Source organism: Papio anubis, chromosome 2 (assembly GCF_008728515.1).
Source record: "Papio anubis isolate 15944 chromosome 2, Panubis1.0, whole genome shotgun sequence".
In the NCBI taxonomy this organism is placed as follows: domain Eukaryota; kingdom Metazoa; phylum Chordata; class Mammalia; order Primates; family Cercopithecidae; genus Papio; species Papio anubis.
Window position 1 is genome coordinate 179,412,527 of NC_044977.1, and position 16,600 is coordinate 179,429,126.

At 39.8% G+C, this 16,600-nt stretch overlaps 1 protein-coding gene across 4 annotated transcripts in view; it reads left to right on the forward strand.

Annotated features, from left to right (window-relative positions):
- Positions 1-16,600, forward strand: part of FBXL2 (F-box and leucine rich repeat protein 2) — a 145,685-nt gene that overhangs the window by 73,955 nt on the left and 55,130 nt on the right. For all 4 annotated transcript variants that reach the window (XR_644266.3, XR_644265.3, XR_004182325.1 and 1 more), the window contains exons 3-5: positions 7,770-7,824; positions 8,086-8,160; positions 13,266-13,360. Coding sequence is in view for 1 of the 4 variants with exons in the window: in XM_003895235.3 (XP_003895284.1) it covers positions 7,770-7,824; positions 8,086-8,160; positions 13,266-13,360 (225 nt within the window). In the remaining 3 variants the exon portion in view is untranslated. The remainder of the gene's footprint in view (positions 1-7,769; positions 7,825-8,085; positions 8,161-13,265; positions 13,361-16,600) is intronic.

The following is a 16,600-nucleotide window of genomic DNA, read 5'->3' on the forward strand; positions in this document are numbered from 1 at the left end:
TTGACATGATTGCCCATGTCATGAAAACCCCAAAGAACTGACAAAATAATTAGTAATAATAAACCTCCTCCTGGGCCAGATGCGGTGGCTCACGCCTGTAATCCCAACACTTTGGGAGACTGAGGCAGGTGGGTCACCTGAGGTCAGGAGTTCGAGACCAGCCTGACCAACATGGTGAAACCCTGTCTCTACTAAAAAATACAAAAATTAGCCAGGCATGCTGGTGGCGCCTGTAATCCCAGCTACTCAGGAGGCTGAGGCAGGAGAATCACTTGAACCGGGAGGCAGAGGTTGCAATGAGCCTAGATGGTGCCATTGCACTCCAGCCTGGGTGACAGAGCAAGACTCTGTCTCAATAAAATAAAATAAAATAAAATAAATAAACCTCCTCCTGTAACTAATTAGCAATTATGGTAAGGTTACAGAATCTAAGGTTAGTATTATAAAAGTTAATTACTTTCCTATATACCTGCAATGAACTACTGAAATTCGAAATTTAAAATAATACTGTTTACATTAACATCAAAAAAATGAAATACTTTAGTATAATTCTGAAGAAAATTTTGTAAGATCTATATGAGGAAAACTATAAAACTCCAGTATTCCAGTGAAAGAAATCAATGAATATCTTAATAAGTGAAGAGATATTACATGTTCATGGATCGGAAGACTCAGTATTGCTAAAATGTTAACTTTTTTCAAGTTGATGTGTAGATTCACCAAAATCCAAATCAAAACTTTACTAAATTACTTTGCGAGCAGCAGGAGCAACAGGAACTCTTATTCACTGTTGGTGAGGATTCAAAATGATACGGCCAGTTTAAAATATAGCTTGGCAGTTTCTTACAAAGCTAACCATAAGTGTATCATTTAGTCAAACAGTCACATATTTAAGTCACAAAACTGGTTTTGTGGATGTTTGTAAACCTGCTTGGAAAAGCAAGCTAGGTGCAGTGGCTTGTGCCTGTAATCCCAGCCACACAGGAGGCTGAGGCAAGAGGATCACTTGAGGCCAGGAGTTTGAGACTGTCCTGGGCAGCATAGTAGGACCCCTATTACTTGGGGGGGAAAAAAAAAAAGTTAATATGGAAAAGCCAAAGACTGAGAAGAACCAACACAGTACTGAAGAAGAACAACGTCAGAGGACTGATGCTATTGGACTAATTTTAAGACTTAGTATACAGCTTCAGTAATCGAGACATGTAGCACTGGTGAAAGAATAGATTGATGGACCAATGAAACAGAATAGAAAGCCTAAAAATACAGCCACATAGTCAACTGATATTTGACAAAGGAGCAAAAGCAAGTCAATGGAGAAAGTATACATTTTTTTTCAACAAGTGGTATTGGAAAATTGGACATCTATATTTAAAAAGATGAAGGTAGACACAGACCTTTCACAAAAATCAACTCAGAATGGATCATATACCTAAAAGTAAAACACAGAATTTCTAGAAGAAAGTGTAGGAGAAAATCTAGGTGACCTTGGATTTGGCAATGAGCTTTTAGATACAACACCAATAGCACTATTTATGAAAGGAAAAGTGAGTAAGTTGGACTTTATTAAAATTTAAAACATCTTCTCTGAGAAAGGCACTGTTAAGAGAATGAAAACCACAAACCACAAACTGGGAGAAAATATTTGCCAAATGTATAATAAAGGACTTGTGTGCAACATATGTAAAGAACTTTTAAAACTCAACGGTGAGTAAATCAGCTGGGCTCTGGCTCACGCCTGTAATCCCAACAGTTTGGGAGGCCAAGGTGGGCAGATCACTTGAGGTCAGGAGTTCAAGACCAGCCTGGCCAACATGGTGAAACCCTGTCTCTACTAAAAATACAAATATTAGCTGGGTGTGGTGGCACACACCTGTAATCCCAGCTACTGGGGAGGCTGAGCAGAGAATTGCTTGAATCCGGGAGGCAGAGGTTGCAGTGAGCTGAGATCGCACCACTGCACTCCAGCCTGGGCAACACAGTGAGACTCCATCTCAAAAACAAACAAAACCAAACAAACAAACAAAACAAAAAAAACCCTCAATAGTGAGAAATAACTCAATTTTTTTAAATGCGCAAAAAATCTGAACAGACATTTTACCAAAGAAGATATACAGATGACAAGCATAAGACGCTTAATACGATATGTCACTAGGGAATTGAAAATTAAGACAATGAGATACCACTGTATACCTATTAGAATGGGTAAATTTCAAAAATCTAAATACAAAATGGTGGTAAGATGCAGAGCAAGAGGAACACTTATTCACTGTTGGTGAGGATTCAAAATGGTACAGCCAGTTTCAAATATAGCTTGGCAGTTTCTTACAAAGCTAACCATAAATGTATCATTCAGTCAAGCAGTCACATACCTAAGTATTTATCCAAATGAGTAGAAAATTTATATCCACACAAAAAACTACACACAAATGTTTATAGCAGAATTATTCATAATCACCCCAAGCCAGAAGCAACTAAGATGTCCTGCAATAGGTGAATGGATATACAAACTGATATATTCACACAATGAGATAGTATTCAGCAATAAAACACAGTAAGTTATCATGCCATGAACAGACTTGGAGGAACCTTAAATGCATATTGCTAAGTAAAATAAGCCAGTCTGAACAGTTACATAGTGTTTGATTCCAATCATATGGCATCTGGAAAACACAAAACTATAGCGACATTAGAAAGATCAGTGGGGCTGGGCACAGTGGCTCACACCTGTAATCCCAACACTTTGGGAGGCCAAGACAGGAGGATTGCTTAAGGCCAGGAGTTCAAGACCAACCTGGGCAACATAGACCCCGTCTCTTCAAAATAATTTTTTTTCTAATTAGTTGGGTATGGTGGCGTGTGACTTTAGTCTCCCCTACTTGGGAGGCTGAGGCGGGATGATTGATTGAGCCCAAGAGGTTGAGGCTGCAGTTAGCCATGATCATACCACCATACTCTAGCCTAGGTGACAGAGTGAGACCATGTCTGGGAAGAAAAAAATAGTAGTGGCCGAGGGTTCATGAGGAAGAGAGGAGAGATGAATAAGTGAAACATGTTGTTAACAGTAAACTATTCTATGTGAAACTGTAATGGCAGCTACATGACATGCATTTGGCAAAACCTCTAGAACTAACTAATACAGAGTGAACTGTGTTGTAAACTATAGACCTTAGTTAATAATAATGTATCAATATTGGTTCATTAATTGTAACAAATATACCACACTAATATGACATGTTAATGATAGGGGGAACTATGTGGGTCTGTTGGTGGGGGTGTATATGCTAACTATCTGTACTACTTGCTCTTATTTTAAATAAAAATTTTAGGTTGGCCCTGGTGGCTCATGCCTATAATCCAAGCACTTTGGAAGGCTGAGGCAGGTGGTGCACCTGAGGACAGGAGTTCGAGACCAGCCTGACCAATATGGTGAAACCCCATCTCTACTAAGAATACAAAAGTTGGCCGGATGTGGTGGCATGCGCCTGTAATCCCCACTACTTGGGAGGCTGAGACAGGAGAATTGCTTGAACCTGGAGGCGGAGGTTGCAGTGGGCTGAGATCACGCCACTATACTCCAGCCTGGGTGACAGAGCAAGACTCCACCTGGAAAAAAAAAAAAAAGGGGAGATAAACAAATGTGAAAGGTGTTAAAATTGTGCATGCGCCTAATGGAAATATTTTATAGGCTGTAACAAAGGAATTATAAACTAATTGAAAGGCAGGGGAAAAAAACCTATAGTAAACATCATAATAATTGAATAGTGGCAGCTTTTTCTCTGAGATGAGAATGAGACAAAGATGTATTTCATTACCAGTTCTATTTATCATTGTACTAGAGAAAATCATAGCCACTGTAATAAGCAAAAGAAATAGAAAGTATAATTGTTGGAAAGGAGGAAAGTTAGTTCATTATTCACTGGTGAATTGATGTTTTATGTAGAAAATCAGAATGAATGAACAAATTTAGAAATATTGTTGGGTACAAGGTCAGTATATGAAAATTAACGTTATATACTAGCAACAATTAATGACATTTAAAATATTCCTTTTTTTTCAAGACAGGGTCTCATTCTGTTGCTCAGGTTCACAGCTCGCTGAAACCTTGACCTCCCTAGGCTCTGTTGATCCCACCACCTCAGCCTCCTGAGTAGCTGGGACTATGGGCATGCACTACCACACCTGGCTAATAATTGTATTTTTTTGTAGCAATGGGGTTTCACTATGTTGCCCGTGCTGGTCTCGAATTCCTGGGCTCGGGTGATCCTCCTCCCTCAGCCTTCCAAAGTGCTGGGATTATAGGTGTGAGCCACCATGTGCTGCCAAAAGATATTCCATTTTAATAAGAAGAACATCAAATAACCAGGAAAAAAATCTAAAGATAAGCAAGGTATCTATATGGAAAACTACAAAAATTACTGTGAGAAATTAAAGAAATCCTAAATAAATTTTGGAATGGATCATGTTTCTGGATCGGAAAATTTAATATTGTAAAAATCTCAATTGTTCCCAAATTTTTTGTAAATTCAATGCAGTCCCAGTAACAATTTCAGAAAGTTTTCTTGTGGAAGTTGATATGCTGATTTTGAAACTTAATAGGAAATTCTGAGAATCAAGAATAAGTAAGATAATCTTGATGAAGAAGAACAAAGTTGAAGGACTTACGTTACCAGACATTGTGACTTATTATTAAAGCTTCATGAAATCAGCCTTACTGGCACAAAGACAAACAGACTAATGGAGCAGAATACAAAGTCCAAAAGTCCATCCAATCCCTCGCTCCGCTGTGTATATTTATAACCAGGTGCTATTGCAGTGCTTGCCTTGTAAAGTTGAGGCGATCACATTTGAGATAAGGAAGCACTTTCTAGGAAAGAATGTTTTGGAGGGGTCAGAACTCAGTTTGTCACTCGTGTCGCTGTCTACGTTTCTATTGCCAGTATCCCAGGCTTTGTAATTGAGGGCATTACTTTTACTCATTGAAACATGAGTCAGGAATTGGCTTTGGCCATCAGTGTGGTAGTTTGGAGTATTGCCACGCCTATTTGTGCAAATTCAACTACTTTCAGTTTAAAAGGTTGGGGAGAGAGGGGAAATAATGTAAATACTTTAGGCAATCTTTTTTTTCATTCAGTAATCATAAGCCTAGGTAGTAAGCATGAGATGAGAAATGCGAATTCCTGTTCCGTGTGTTGGTTCCTGCGTGTGTCTCAACGTGTGAGCTCTTGCTTCACATGTGAATGAAGCAGGAGTCCAGTTTGTTCCAAGCAACACACTCACTAAACGAAAACTACTTCATCTGTTATTATCAGTTAAGAAATAGCACTGTTGACCTAAATAAGGAAACTGAGGTAAAATTAATCTAGAGAGTTTATTTGGGGCAAGTTTGAGATTGCAGCTCAGAAAACACTGGGAAGTGATCCTGAGAAAAAAGGAGTTGCTTGAGTTTTGTTTGTTTGTTTTGTTTTTGTTTTTGTTTTGAGATGGAGTCTCTCTCTGTTGCCCAGGCTGGAGTGTAGTGGCATGATCTCGGCCCACTGCAATCTCCGCCTCCCGGGTTCAAACGATTCTTCTGCCGCAGCCTCCTGAGTAGCTGGGACTACAGGCGCACACCACCACGCTCAGCTAATTTTTACATTTTTAGTAGAGATGGGGTTTCACCATGTTGACCAGGATGGTCTCCATCTCTTGACCTTGTGATCTACCTGCCTCAGCTTCCTGAAGTGCTAGGATTACAGATGTGAGCCACCGTGCCTGGCCTGCTCGAGTTTTTAAAGAAAAAAGGATGAATCAGGAGAGGGGACGATTACAAAAGTTGTTTTTGGGAACTCTTACCGGTTTCCAGAAGTAACATTGATTAGTGATTGGTTGTACATTGTTGAACTATCGGGTAGGAATTAGAGTATCCAGCATATGGCATTGTTAGGTTACTTTATAGCTTACTTGTGTCAGTCACTCTGGAGCCCACATAGCGGCTCATATCTCTTAGATTAAGTTACTTTCTTAGGATCTAGCCCAATCCTGAGGGAAAAACAGCTGTGTTAAGCTTTCCAAAGCAGTATATGTAGTGGTCCTGGCTTGTGCTCTTGAGTCAGACTACCTGGATTCAAATCCTAGTTCCACCTTTACTATCAGCGTGCCCTGGGCACCTTACTTAACCTCTGTGTTCAGTGTCCTTATCTGTAAAATGGAGATAGTAATAGCACAACACCTCATAGCAGTGTTGTGCCAATTAAATGACTCACATGTAAACCATGGTTGGCACATAGTCGATGCATAATCAGTGTTGACTATTTTTGTTATTACCAGTATTGTTATTACTGAGACACGATAAAGGTGGTATGCTCTTAAGGGATTTTCAAGGGAAACAGCTAACTTTTTTTTTTACCTTTGGCATATGCTTTTAGAACCCAATCCCTGCATGAAATGTGATTCTGCTGTACTAGGCTAGTTTCTGTTTGGTGCTTGTTTTCTGTAGGGAGCTGACAATCAGATGTGGCTAGCTGTGGGATGGTCGTATGTCACAGAACACAGCTATTAGGGGCAGGAGAGCCTTTGGGTTGAGCAATGTAGATGTGTAGATATCCTGAAATACTTGGATGTATATGTTTAAGTACATATATTTTAGCCACCAGCATTTTTCTATGTACAAAGATCCACTGAATCTTTTAAAGTCAGTGTAACCCTTATTATGCTTCTATCCTTTGCTTTTCACTAGAGAATGATTGTAGCCTGTATTGTAGGATGGCATCTCTACAGTCAGTATCCCATGGTACTGCATGTGGGTGCATTATTGTAGGGTACAACACTTTGATGTTTTATTATTCTACTCTCCTTCCCTGAGGCCATAGATTTTTATCTCACCACTATTGTTACCTTTAAAGAATTTTGAGGAATATTATAGGTGGCTGTTCACCATCTTACCACTCTCCCCCTTCCACACTCAGAGGCACAGACTCTCATATTTACTTTCCAGGACTCTCAGAACCGAAGTACTATTCTTGTTCCTGACTTCAACCCTATCCATCCTTCTCACAGAAAAGCTGCCCTTTGTTTCCAGCTGTCACTCTGCAGTGCTGAGGCGCACATGGCTGTTTGCTCACGTACTAGCAGCAGCAGCTCCTCTCCTTGACTGCCAGAATGTCGAGGCTTCACTCAGTCCCCTGCCATGCTGGCAGCTACTGCTTCCTCTAAGGCATTACTGATGCCAACCAAGATTTTGTTTGCTTCTGTCTGCTTTTCTTTCCCCCTCATCTTTCCTGTGTTCTCTGGCTCCTTGGCTTTTGCTTAGGAAAAACTGGTCACTTATAGACTTTGCCAACTAATGAGCTCCATCTTTCTGCCAGGCGAACAAATACTTCAAATCAAATGGGCTTTGTCATCAAGCTTTTTTTTGACAATGTTGTTTGAGGCTCAGGCATCTGAGCCTGTTCAGCACATCTACCACCAAAAGAGGGCTTATGCTAGAGCGGTGGTCTTCAAATAGAACAAATTAGAGTCTTTCCTGTGTCCATTTCTTAGAACAAGGGAAATATAAGCTTAACGAGTTCTAAGGTAATTTGTATTGTGTGTCCAAAACAGCTTCTGAACATGCAAGCATTTAGTATTTCACTGTAGTGATATAAAGTTATAGTGCACTTGTATATTGCACATTGAGGAATCTTGAAAAAACTTATGTATCCAGGTGGCGGATTAGATTTTTTCTTTCAACTTATAATTATCCTGAAATGTTAACACCATCTCGTTTTTGTGTTTTTTTCCTCTCTCTGTAGAATATTTTCCTTCTTGGATATAGTAACTTTGTGCCGATGTGCACAGATTTCCAAGGTAGAGTATTCACCAGATTTTTAATCAATAAATATCAAGTTTTATTAGAATGAGTTTTAGTTCAAATTACTGAAAATTAAAATTTTATTATCTTTTATACTTAATATAACACAATGGTATAATTTTGCATTTGACGATTGACTTAATATACATTAAAAGTAGAGGTTTGGAAATAAAGGTTAATCAAGACTTTCTTTAAGAGTCTCAATAAATGTGTTTCTTTCACCCCCAATCCCTCTTCCTTTACCTCCCACCTTCCAGGCTTGGAACATCTTAGCCCTGGATGGAAGCAACTGGCAAAGAATAGATCTTTTTAACTTTCAAACAGATGTAGAGGTAAGTTAGCTTTGGTTTAGACAGAAAACTTTTTAAAAAGATGAGTAACTGTTCCCTCTTTCCTGCCTTTTTATTTTACTGCATTTAGGTCTAATACTAAAGTGCCGAGGTAGAACAGAAAGAAGAAAAACTGGAAGGGATTTGCATACATAAAACAAAATCCTGCTTGCATTTTAAAATGTATCAGTAACAGATTGGTTTTCTCTCGTTTATGTTTATAGTCTGAGTTTTACTACTCAGCTTTTTAAAGCCACACACCTGCATCATTATCACCTGGTTCAATGCTTTAACCTTAGGAGACTTAACAAATACTTATTGACCTAAAAAATCCACTGAGAATTCTAATTCAGCATCAAAAATGGAGAAATGGCAGAAGCACAGGCCCAAGAGTGAGGCTGGAGATCTAAAGTGTCACCCCAGCTCAGCCACTTCAGTCGTGTAATCTCTCAGTACTTCTGTTTTATTGTCTGTAAAATAAAGAAGTAAAGTAATAGTTAAGTCTTATACAATTCCAAGATTCTGATATATTTATCTGTAAATATGTAAATATCTCCATTTAAGCATGGTAAACCTGATGAAATGAGCACAGTTTATTTAGAACAACTTTGATATTCAATACGAAATTTCTAACCAAAAAGGAAGTTAAGGCAGGGAATAATAAAGAGCATTGTACTTAGGATTTGTCTGAAGCGCTGGTTTGAGGGTCTTGAGATTCTGAAGTTTATTTTCTACCTAATGTAAAACCTAATGTATTTCCAGTTTAGCAAACTTACAGTAGTGGAAATGCATTTTAATTTAGTTACTCACACAGTATGTTTGCCATATGTTTTTACCAAGATGTATTTATTGGTTTTTTTTTTTTTTTTGGATAAGGAAATGCATGTGTTTAACAGTAGGACTGAGCTAAGCAATTTCCTGCTAGCTGCTTAACCTGGTTTGACCTAGACAAACTAATGGTCTAGGTCAGTTGTGGAGACTCTTCACCTCCTTCTCTAGGTTACTTACTGCTTGAGAGTCTCTGCTTCTCATCTTATACCAGTGGAACACAATACTTACAGTAAGTGGGGCAGAGCAGAAGATTTCCCTTTATTAAATAAAGGGGGAACCCCTTATTTCTGTCATATTGTGGTGCTCTGCTCTTGGAAGAGGACAGGGACCTCAAGGATTCACGCCCATCCTGGAACGATAAGCTCTAGTTCCTGGCTTAACACTGTAGTTTCTGAATTAGGTGTTCTTTAGTGCGCTTTTGAGAGTTAACAGCAGTGATTACAACAGTGCTCCACCTAAACATGCCAACATTCCATGCCAGTGAATATAATTCCCCTTCAAACTGATCATATCTAAATATTTGTTCACTGTGTTTACTTAGTGACGATGTGGAGGATATTTAATTTCTAAAAATTGTAGTCATTTCTACTGACCACAAAGGAGAGTTATTGTTTTGAAAAAACTGAGCAAAATACTTTCTCTCTTTCTGTGGTTCTTCATGTCTCCTCAAATTTGATGACTTTTCCAACCATACAACTTTTTTGGAAAGCACGTGAAGAACTTTTAAAGTCAGGCTGGGTGCGGTGGCTCACACCTGAAACCCCAACACTGTGGGAGGCCGTAGGGGGCAGATCACTGGAGCCCAGGAGTTCAAGACCAGCCTGGGCAACGTAGCAAAACCGCGTCTCTACAAAAAAATGAAAAAGCAAAAATTAGCCAGGCACAATGGCACATGCCTGTAGTCTGCACTACTCAGGAGGCTGAGGTGGGAGGATCACCTGAGCCCAGGAGGCAGAGGTTGCAGTGAGCTCTGATTGTGCCATTGCACTCTAGCCTGGGTGACAGAGTGAGGCCCGGTCTCAAAAAAAAAAAAAAAAAAATTATTCTGATATTAAAAAGTACTACTATTTCAACTAAATATCACTACCTTGTGCATTATTTGATTACAAGATTTTAGCTGACTGCTGACTTTCAGCTAACTGCCATGTAAACACATCCCAGAAATACTTAAAAGTCCATGCACCAAAGGGGAAGCCAATTTATGGTTCACCAGTTATATAAATAATTGCATGTGAAAACCTAAAATAGCTGGCACCAGGGTTGCAATCTCGTCATAACACTTAGCTTCCCTTTTGGGCTAGCCCCCTTGGTCCAGCCTAGATTATGAACCAAGTCTTGGGGTCTTTCATAGTCCTTAAACAAGACCCTTTGGAGGATGCTTGCCCTAGGAAGCATTTTATGGATAGTCTTAAAAATATGCACTTTGGGAAGGAAATGTGAGAGAAAAGAGAAGTTGTCAAGGATCAGGATCAACACACTAATAATATTTGCTGTGTGTCTGACACTGTCATAAGCACCATATTAAACTGAGGCACAGAAAAGGTTGAGTAACTTACCCAAGGTCACTCACCTACTAAGAGGAGACTGTAGGTATCTTGAACGGTGGGTTGCATGACTGGCACATGAAGAAAAGGCAGAGTAAAGCATCTAGGTGACAAGTGCACACGGTACCTTTCCTTCATCTTCTCTTTTGTGAATACGTGTGGTTTACCTGAAGTTTGGGTTGGCATTTTCTGTGCCTTTAAAACTTGTACATTTTGTTGTCAGTGTCTTCATGGTTACTGAAGATTGTGCTAGGCCAAAAATGAAAAATAACTAAGTAGTGTGTGAATCTGAAAGTGGTAACTCCAAGGGTCTTTAGCCCATTTTAGGGCTTATTTTTCTTTAAAGCCCTTCATTCTAAAATGCATGCCTACAACATATTGTCTGGTAGATAAGACACAGAGTCATTGGCTTGAATATTGCACTGAAATGGATTTGCATTTTTCCCCCTCTTAGTTGGAAAGAGTGGAACAGAATATTGTGTATGTAGTTTTGTATTCCAGTACAAGAACTTTGCCCCAAAAAAGGAGGACTAGAAAGTTTATGTAAATGTTACTAACTTGAAATGGGAACAGTATATTAGGTGCTCCGTTTGTAGACATTGGTGTAGAGCTGTTTTTTTGTTTGTTTGTTTCTGTTTATTAGGTACTTAAATACATATCTTTGATTTCTAAGTCATAATCTTTTTCCCCCTGTGAGAAAGATTTATTTTACAATTGTCTGGAATTTTGCTTCAAAAAATATTAATAATTATTAATGCAGGTAGTCTCAAGAAAGTATAAATAGATGCTAACAGTATCAAAGATTGGATTTTCAACATAATTAAGATGTTAGCTAGGTAACAATATGTATCCTGTGGGGTTTTTTGTTTGTTTTTATGAGACAGAGTCTTGCTCTGTCACCCAGGCTGGACTGCAGTGGGATGATCTTGGCTCACTGCAACCTGCGTCTCCCAGGCTCAAGCGATTCTCCTACCTCAGCCTCCCAAGTAGCTGGGACTACAGGTGTGCCCCACTATGCTTGGCTGATTTTTTTTTTTTTTTTTTTTTTTGAGACAGTCTCGCTCTGTCGCCCAGGCTGGAGTGCAGTGGCGTGATCTCAGCTCACTGCAAGCTCTGCCTCCCGGGTTCACGCCATTCTCCTGCCTCAGCCTCCCAGGTAGCTGGCACTACAGGTGCCTGCCACCACGCCCAGCTGATTTTTTGTATTTTTAGTAACACAGGGTTTTACCGTGTTAGCCAGGATGGTCTTGATCTCCTGACCTCGTGATCCTCCCACCTTGGCCTCCCAAAGTGCTGGGATTACAGGTGTGAGCCACTGTGCCTGGCCGCTTGGCTGATTTTTGTATCTTTAGTAGAGATGGGGTTTCACCATGTTGGCCAGCCTGGTCTCAAAATCCTGACTCAGCCTCCCAAAGTACAGGGATTACAGGCTTGAGCCACTGCGCCCGCCCCCTGTGGTTTTGATGTATCTTGGTGAATTCGTCATGCTCACAGTTCAGTGCCAAGATTGCTGTTTTATAAAATGAGGATAATAGTATTCAAAACAAATCAAATTGTCCCTTTGAACTTTTCCTCCCTTGTGGAGGTGGAGGTTGTAGTTAGTATTTATAACTACCTTCTTCCACAATGAATTTCTGTATTCCTTTGCCTTCAGCAAGCACCTCAGCTGGTCATGGTTCTTTACCTGGTGGAATGACTCAGACCTTTATTCCTGAAGGGTCTGGTCATTAATCGTCGTGCTTGGATTGGGTTGTTGTAGTTTGCTGCTGACATAAATCATAGGGCATGGTACTACTACAAGATGCCCTAAGGGATCTGTATTCTACACATACTCTTCCTTACCTCCATTTTGGGAGTGTTCATTAAGTTTTTTGACTATTAAATGAGCCATAATAGGTACAAGAAATTGTTCCTCAAAAAGTAGAAGTAAACCAGGTGCCATGGCCTGTGCCTGTAGTCCTAGCTACTCAGTAGGCTGAGGCAGGAGGACCGCTTGAGCCCAGGAGTTTGAGGCTACAATGAGCTATGACCACACCACTACACTCCAATCTGGGCACCAGAGTGAGACCCCCAAACAGCAACCCCGTCTCTAAAGAAAAAAAGTGATTTGAAGTAGAAAACGTTTTTTAAAAAGTAGAAGTGCTCAATCATTGTTCATTGTTCATTTTCTTTTTGCTTCCTCTAATATCTCTGCCAGCACGCAGCAAAAGTTCTTGTTTCAAAGCAAATGTGTTTAAGTAGGGGACAGCTAAGGAGGATGGGGGGAGCTTTTGCAATATATTGTTATACTTTTAAAGTGGTAATGTTTAGCTCAAGTAGGATTTTCTTTTTAAAGCAGCATTGTCTTAGATCTCTGCTCAGTGGCTGGTATTCCCACAGCTAACCTCAAAAAGCCTTTTGATTGGCGGAATAGCTGTGACCCTTGGGTAGGGAGGGCCTAACCCCAGGGCTAAGGCTTTCAAAAGGCAGTGGACAGGTTTTGGTTTTTGTGTTTGTGTTTGTTTTTGTTTGTTGGTTGGTTTTAGAATACTTAATGCTTTAATTGAGAACATTTTTCAGCGCTTGCAGCCCCTTCATGCATTAAGGATAGAACTGAGGTGTTAGAGGAATGTTCCAAAATATTTTCTGTTACACTTGGAAAAATATATTCTGTTCCTAGATTTCAGGTTATTTTGCTGTTAGATAAGCAGCATGAAAAAACAGTATTTTCCCCCCGAACTTTCTTGATTAAAGGGTCGAGTGGTGGAAAATATCTCGAAGCGATGCGGTGGATTCCTGAGGAAGCTCAGCTTGCGAGGCTGCATTGGTGTTGGGGACTCCTCCTTGAAGTAAGTCAAATCCAGTGGCTCACTCTGTCATGGCAGCTTGTAGCATTTTCATCAGCAAAAATAAACCAAGCCTATTATATGTTCTTCTTCTGTTAAAATTCTTTTTGTGGTAATTTGCATAGAGTAATGAGAGGACCAGGACTTTGGAATATCTAACCTGGGTTGGAAACCGAGCTGTACTGTTGTTAGGGATGTGACCTTGGGACAAATTATTTCACCTGAGTATCAGTTCTCCTGCAAAGTCAGGGCAGTTATAGCTCCCACAGGACTGTCATAGGCATAACAAGAAATAGCATGTATGAAGTGCCTACCTCTTTTCTATTTCCTTCTTCACTTCTGCATCTTCCTAGTTTTCCTCTCATATTAGCTACCTTTATAAATTTTACTAATTGATAAAATATTTCAAAACTTTCCTTGGCATAAGCTAGAATTTTGCTTACTCATAATGATGGGATATGATTTTTACATTAATTTTATTATTGTTAGCAATATATCCTATCCAACCAAATATTTGCCCATCTCTTACTGGATAACCATTATTTATTGGGGTTTTGGTGGGGGGGTTGTTTTTATTTTTGTTTTTGTTTTGAGACCGAGTCTCGCTCTGTCGCTCAGGCTGGAGTGCAGCAGTGCGATCTCAGCTCACTGCAACCTCTGCCTCCCAGGTTCAAGCGATTCTCCTGCCTCAGCCTCCTGAGTAGCTGGGATTACAGGCGTGCACCACCACGCCCAGCCAATTTTTGTGTTTTTAGTAGAGACAAGATTTCACCATATTGGCCATGCTGGTCTTGAACTCCTGACCTCAGCCATCTTGGACTCCCAAAGTGCTGGGATTACAGTCGTGAGCCACTGCACCTGGGCAATTGGGAATGTTATCAATGTTAAGGATGTGTGCTGGCCAGGCACAGTGGCTCAGGCCTGTAATCCCAGCACTTTGGGAGGCTGAGGTGGGACGATCCCTTGAAGCCAGGAGTTTGAGACCAGTTTGGGCAGCAAAATGAGACTCCTCTACCAAAAAAAACCACACACACACACAAAAACAAAAAACACATATGTGCCTTGAGGATTTCTGGATACAGAGATGATTAAAACCTTCATGTCTTTATCTTCATGGCCTCTAGTATTGCTTATGAGGTTGGCTAAATTAGGGTGTACCCCCCATAACCTTGGAATACACTTTGTGTTCTTGCAGACCTAAATATTACCACAATGTACAGCAATCACAGACTTCCAGTAAGAATGTGCAACATACAGTGAATGCAGACAGTAGAATTTACAATTCAAACATCTGCTATACCATTGCTAAAAAAAAAAATTGATTCACAACATCTTTTAAGTATAAAAACACTCACTTTAACTGTTATGGAACAAAATGATTTTCTTTAAATCAAGAAAATTCTTTAAATCATGAATTAGATTGACACCTTTAAACATGTTTAAACAACCTTCTATCACTCAGATAAAGCCCACTTGAGCCATGTATTATTTATTTTATATATTATTGGATCCTATTTGCTATAATTTTGTTAAAAAATTTTGCATTTGGGCTCATGAGGAATATTGCCTTATGATTTTATTTTCTTATAATGCTTTTGTCTGGTTTAGGTATCAAGGTAATACTGGCTTCATGTAGTGAATTGGGAAGTATTTCCTCCTATTCACATTTCTGGGGATGTGTTCAGTGGCTGACATCTATAATCCCAGTGCTTTGGGAGGCCAAGGTGGGAGAATCACTTGAGCCCAGGATTTTGAGACCAGCCTGGCAACACAGCAAGGCCCCATCTCTTAAAAAAAATTAAGTAGCTGAGTGTGGTGGTGCATACCTGTAGTTCTAGCCATTTGGGAGGCTAAAGTGGGAAGATCGCTTGAGCCCAGAAGTTCAAGGCTGCAGTGAGCTATGATCACACCACCATACTCCAAGCTGGGTGACAGAGTGAGACCCTATCTCTAAAAAATAAAAACAATTTGGCCAGGCGTGGTGTCTCACGCCTGTAATCTCAGCACTTTGGGAGGCTGAACAGGCGGATCACGAGGTCAGGAGATCAAGACCATCCTGGCTAACATGGTGAAACCCCATCTCTACTAAAAATACAAAAAATTAGCTTGGCGTGGTGGCAGGCACCTGTAGTCCCAACTACTTGGGAGGCTGAGGCAGAAGAATGGCGTGAACCCGGGAGGTGGCACTTGCAGTGAGCCAAGATCGTACCACAGCACTCCAGCCTGGGCGACAGAACGAGACTCTGTCTCAAAAGTAAATAAATAAAAATAAAAACAATTTTTAAAAATTCTGGGAGTGTTTATGTACAATTTATATTTTTTTAAAATGTTTTGTAGAATTCACTATTGAGGCCATCTGCTCCTGCATGTTTTTTGGGGGGAACGTTTTTAATCACAAATTTGATTTCTTTTTTTTTTTTTTTTAGATGGAGTTTCACTCTTGTTGCCCAGGCTGGAGTGCAGTGGCACAGTCTTGGCTCACTGCAAACTCAAGGAATTCTCCTGCCTCAGCCTCCCAAGTAGCTGGGATTACAGGCACGCACCACTATGCCTGGCTAATTTTTATATTTTTAGTAGAGACGGGTTTCACCATGGTCTTGAACTCCTGACCTCAGGTGATCTGCCTGCCTCGGCCTCCTAAAGTGTTGTGATTACAGGCGTGAGCCACCTCACCCAGCCTCAATTTCTTTAATATGTATAGAATTCTTCAGATTCTTTCTTCATAAATGAGTTTTGGTACTCTGTGTCTTTCAAAGAATTTGTCCATTTCACCTAAGTTCTTGGACTTATTAACATTGTTTATATCCTCTTACTTTAATATCTGTAAAATCTGCAGTGATATACCCTCTCTCGTTTCTGAAATTGGTAATTGTCTTTTTTTTTTTTTTTGGTCCTTGTCAGTCTGACTATTAAGAGGTCTATCAATTTTATTGATATTCTCAAAGAACCAGCTTTTGTTTTCACCCATTTTTCATTGTTTTTCTGTTTTCTGCTTCATTTATTTCCACTCTGATCTTTATTATTTCCTTCCTTTTGCTTACTTTGGGCTTCATTTGTTTTTGTTTTTGTTTTTTCTCTAGTTTCTTAAGACGGAAGCTGAAGTCATTGATTTGAGACTTTTTTTTCTAGTATGGGAGTTTAATGACATAATGACATAAACTAAGTCAGTATTTTGGGGAAAATTCATGCCACAAATTCTTATATGCTATGTTTTCATCTTCATGCAAAATGCATTCTAATTCC